Source organism: Rutidosis leptorrhynchoides, chromosome 2, assembly GCF_046630445.1.
Source record: "Rutidosis leptorrhynchoides isolate AG116_Rl617_1_P2 chromosome 2, CSIRO_AGI_Rlap_v1, whole genome shotgun sequence".
Lineage (NCBI taxonomy): Eukaryota > Viridiplantae > Streptophyta > Magnoliopsida > Asterales > Asteraceae > Rutidosis > Rutidosis leptorrhynchoides.
The window spans coordinates 167,304,365-167,308,529 of NC_092334.1; the positions used below are offsets into that span (position 1 = coordinate 167,304,365).

The following is a 4,165-nucleotide window of genomic DNA, read 5'->3' on the forward strand; positions in this document are numbered from 1 at the left end:
TATGGTAGTGGACTGCCTTTTTTAGCGAGAGGTCGGGAGTTCGACTCCCGTATGGTGCATCCTTGCACACAAAGTTTCCCCTTAACCCTTGAATTTCACCCAAGGGTGTCTTTCGCACATCGCGTTGCGGGGACAATGAGAGGGAGTTTTTTTTTACCCGCTATGCCCTCGGATTTGGCCGGGTTTCTTCCTTGACAGCAGTTTGGGCGGGTTATGCAATTGCGGCGTGAGTGTTTTAGTCCCACCTGATTGATCCCGAAATGCTGTTCGTAAAAAAAAAAAATCGAAAGTGAACATTTATTTTGAAATATTTAGAAAAAAAAAATCTAACACTTAATTTGATACGGATGAAGTATCTAATTTTATAATAAGATACGCTTTTTAATGTTACACTACATTCAATTTATATTGTAACAATACTATACTATGATTTGATAGATCCAACGATGATAACCTTTTATCTAATGAAACTTTTCATCTATAGTTATTGTAAATGAATGCATATTTTTTAAAAAGTTTGAACAACTTTTTGTAGTCAAAGTTATGTTGTTGAATGGAACGTGCAAAACGAGAATAGAAAAAAGAGCAACGCGGTCTAATCACCACAACCAACCACAAAACTAAACCACCCATAAATACACCACTTTCATTTCATACCCAATTTCCATTTAATCAAAAACACAACACGTTTTCCAATCTTCCACTAATCATTATTTCCATTTCAATACCTGGGTTTCATTTATTCATCCACCCCTCTCTAAAATTTGTCCACTTTTTTCCACCACAAAATATAAAAATCAAACTATATAATAAAAAAAGTTCACAGAAGCAAGTGGGGCCCACGGAAATCCGCTATACTTCTTTATCTACCGCTTACGATTCTTATCTTCACTCTCATCCTCTAATTGTTTATTTTTTGTCTTTTTATTATATTCCCTCAAAAATAAAGATAAAATAAAATAAAAACCTAACACAATATTTTTTAGTACTCCCTTCTTATCTTCTCCTACCCCAGACTTTATCATTCAACCCTTTTCGTTTCATCGATTGTTCATAAAGTTTAAATCTTTATTCGATTGGAACTAGGGTTTGAAGTGGGTATGGATTTATTTATGGGTTTGATACCAGCGAACTATTTATGGAATGTGTTACCAGATCTTATGGTGTTTATTGCCCCTTTGTGGATTGCTGTTCTTTTTGGGGTTTTAGTTGGGTGGGTATGGAAACCCACCTGGGCTAATTCTGCTATTAATAATATCACAATACCCACAAAAACTTATAACCCTAAAGATTTTGTATCTTCATTTCCAATGTTGAATTCTGTAAAATGTCAACTACCCAGTTACTTTTTTCCGGTTTCTGATATTGGGTCACCTGAAATTGGGTCATCTGAACTCTCTACAATCAGGTAAATTTTCTTGATTATTTTGTTTTTTAAATTAATTAATATATTAGAAAAAATGTTAGTAACCGTCAACGCTGACCTGTTAAAATGCCTTGCCCATGTGAAAGTTGATTAGTATATAAGTTTAATTGATTAAAGTTTCAAACTTTGTGATTAAAATTTGATTGTTTTGTGTGTAGTTCTAAATTGGATGAAAAAACAAAGAATTTTGTTGGGGAAGGTGATTTGGAGCATATTTATAAACTTGTTGAGGAGAAAGATGGTGGTCTTGCTTGGAGTGCTATGATGGATAGGTCAACTTCAAATATGAGCTATCAAGCTTGGAAGAGAGAACCTGAGGTAAGTTTAAATGTGTTTATTTATTTATTTATATTATGGTATTAGAAATTAGCAATGTGTGATGGGTTAGATTGTAGTGTGTATATGTTTTAGACTAATATTGTAATGGTATGTGATTAATGAAGATTGGACCTCCACAATATCGGTCTCGGACTGTTTATGAAGATATGACTCCTGAAATGATGAGGGATTTTTTTTGGGATGATGAACTTCGGTTGAAATGGGATGATATGTTATTAGAAGCCGAAACTATAGAAGAGTGCCCAAATAATGGAACAATGGTGGTTAAGTGGGTTCGTAAGGTATTAAATAAAGTTCCGTTTTTGTTTCTATTTTGCAGTATTTAAAAATCGTGTGGCATGTTAGGTTATATGCTTACACGCGACAATTGGTCTTGCAGTTCCCCTTTTTTTGCAGCGACAGGGAGTACATAATTGGTCGTAGAATTTGGGAGTCAGGGAAGACATATTACTGTGTTACAAAGGTAAGAAAATGAAGATCTTTATTTAGATTAGTTTTGTTGTTTCTGCTACAAGTTCACGAAAGCTGACGTGAATGGAAACTATCGTTATGAATATCATATATGGATGTATTGAATGCATATCGTCACTTTCACGTTAGTGAGATGTGTTCCTAAAATTTTGTTATTTCATACTCAAGATTCAATTTTACTTGTTTCAGGGCGTACAATATCCTTCTGTGCCACGCCGTACTAAACCAAGACGTGTTGACTTGTACTATTCAAGTTGGTCGATTCGTGCAGGTAATAATAAATGCACTATATGATAAATATATACTCCGTATTACTGTATATATTTCCATTTCCATATACTAGAATTGAAGATGTATATTTCCATCCAAGACAATGAGCGTTTGGATTTGCATTATGAAATCGATTTTCGACATTTAACTAGTTGTCAAAAAATAGTGTCTAGATTTTGGTTCCTTTCTTTGAAATTGTAATTGCCGGAAGTCGAAGTATACAACTTTTGGTTATTATAAATTATTAGATAAATGAGCTAAATGACATTTTTATGGAGAAAGGAGAACTTTTGTAAAATGGAAATAAAAGCCTCTCATAATTGATTATAAAAATACGTAATTTAGATAATCAGTTTTGCTGCACTTGATACATAACTGATTTTTTGATCCCCAACTAATCTATTAAGGTAACATCAGAGAATGATTATTCAGACTCAACTAACGATAATCAGATAATCAAGGTTGCAAAAATCGCTACTTGGGGAGTACTTGGTCAGAACATTTTCGAGAGTACTCGGCTACTCGGGGAGTACAAGGATGTGTTTTGAATTTGACCAATTGTGACTGTTTTGACCAAAATTTCCGAGTAATCCCAAATTTTGGCCCAGTTTGACCGATTTCGACCAAGTGTGACCTGTATTAACTTTTGATTACTAACCATATATGTGATCTATCATTATCAGTCGAATCAAGAAAAGGAGACGGGCAAATGAGTGCGTGTGAAGTGTTGCTGTTTCATCACGAAGACATGGGAATACCGTGGGAAATCGCAAAACTCGGTGTACGTCAAGGCATGTGGGGAGCAGTCAAAAAAATAGACCGCGGTCTTCGTTGGTATCAAAAACATATGGGATCAGGTGCACCACTAACTCATTGTGCTAACATGGCTCATATCAATACTAAAGTTAGCCGCGAGCGTTTAACATACTTAGGCAACCGATCAAATAATTCACAAGAGATTGAAATGTGTGAACAAGTAGTCGATGACGAGAAACCGTCAGGGAAGAATTTTCCGAAGCTTTTGGTGGTTGGAGGAGCGATTGCGCTTGCTTGTTCTATTGACCGAGGGTTGTTGACTAAAGCGGTTATATTTGGAGTTGCAAGAAGATTTGCGAAAACGGGGAGGAGGTTGTGAATAGTTTGGTATACTTTTCATCATCTTATCTCAAAATACAATTGTATTTTTGATTGAATTTTATATTTTGTTAGATTCATGTTGCAGCTTGTGATCATGATGATAGAGTATAGAAGTATCCATGTATATTGATATCGAATGATTATTCTCATGCTGCTGAAATAACAATAAATTTCCATTTTCTTTATTTAGTTGCAATTCTCTCATATTATCTTTTTGGTTTGGTTGTTATGAAGACAAAGTTTGAAACTTCATGGACTAAATTCGGTTAGCGAGTCATTCATAAAGGCTTGTGTTGCCACTCCTTTGGGGTGGTTATGAATTCATGCCACATTAATAAAAATATGGCTAGTCAAGTGGGGGTAAGTTTGAACATTTTACAGAGTTTATGTTGTAGCCTAGGCTTGGAAGTCATTCAGTTATCTTGTTACTAGATTTTGGGTCTGTTTGATAAAGCTGAATGATTAAGTGCTAAATATAGAACAATTCAAACGTTCTGAATGAAATTGGTTGTGAATGATAAT

General features: G+C 34.7%; 1 protein-coding gene across 1 annotated transcript; it reads left to right on the top strand.

The window, feature by feature from the left end:
* Window positions 1-799: 799 nt before the first annotated feature.
* On the top strand, window positions 800-3,847 carry LOC139891554 (uncharacterized). The gene is made up of 6 exons (XM_071874529.1): window positions 800-1,408; window positions 1,585-1,744; window positions 1,870-2,046; window positions 2,145-2,228; window positions 2,426-2,507; window positions 3,190-3,847. The coding sequence occupies exons 1-6, from the start codon at window positions 1,101-1,103 to the stop codon at window positions 3,639-3,641; spliced, it is 1,263 nt and encodes a 420-aa protein (XP_071730630.1). The 5' UTR covers window positions 800-1,100; the 3' UTR covers window positions 3,642-3,847.
* Window positions 3,848-4,165: the final 318 nt, after the last annotated feature.

What these genes read in the sequence shown, in the direction of transcription:
- LOC139891554 (XM_071874529.1), top strand. Translation starts at nt 1,101, where the DNA reads ATGGATTTATTTATGGGTTTGATACCAGCGAACTATTTATGGAATGTG. An exon ending in TCTGAACTCTCTACAATCAG is followed by an intron (nt 1,409 to 1,584) that starts GTAAATTTTCTT and finishes TTTTGTGTGTAG; the next exon opens with TTCTAAATTGGATGAAAAAA. An exon ending in AAGTTGGTCGATTCGTGCAG is followed by an intron (nt 2,508 to 3,189) that starts GTAATAATAAAT and finishes TATCATTATCAG; the next exon opens with TCGAATCAAGAAAAGGAGAC.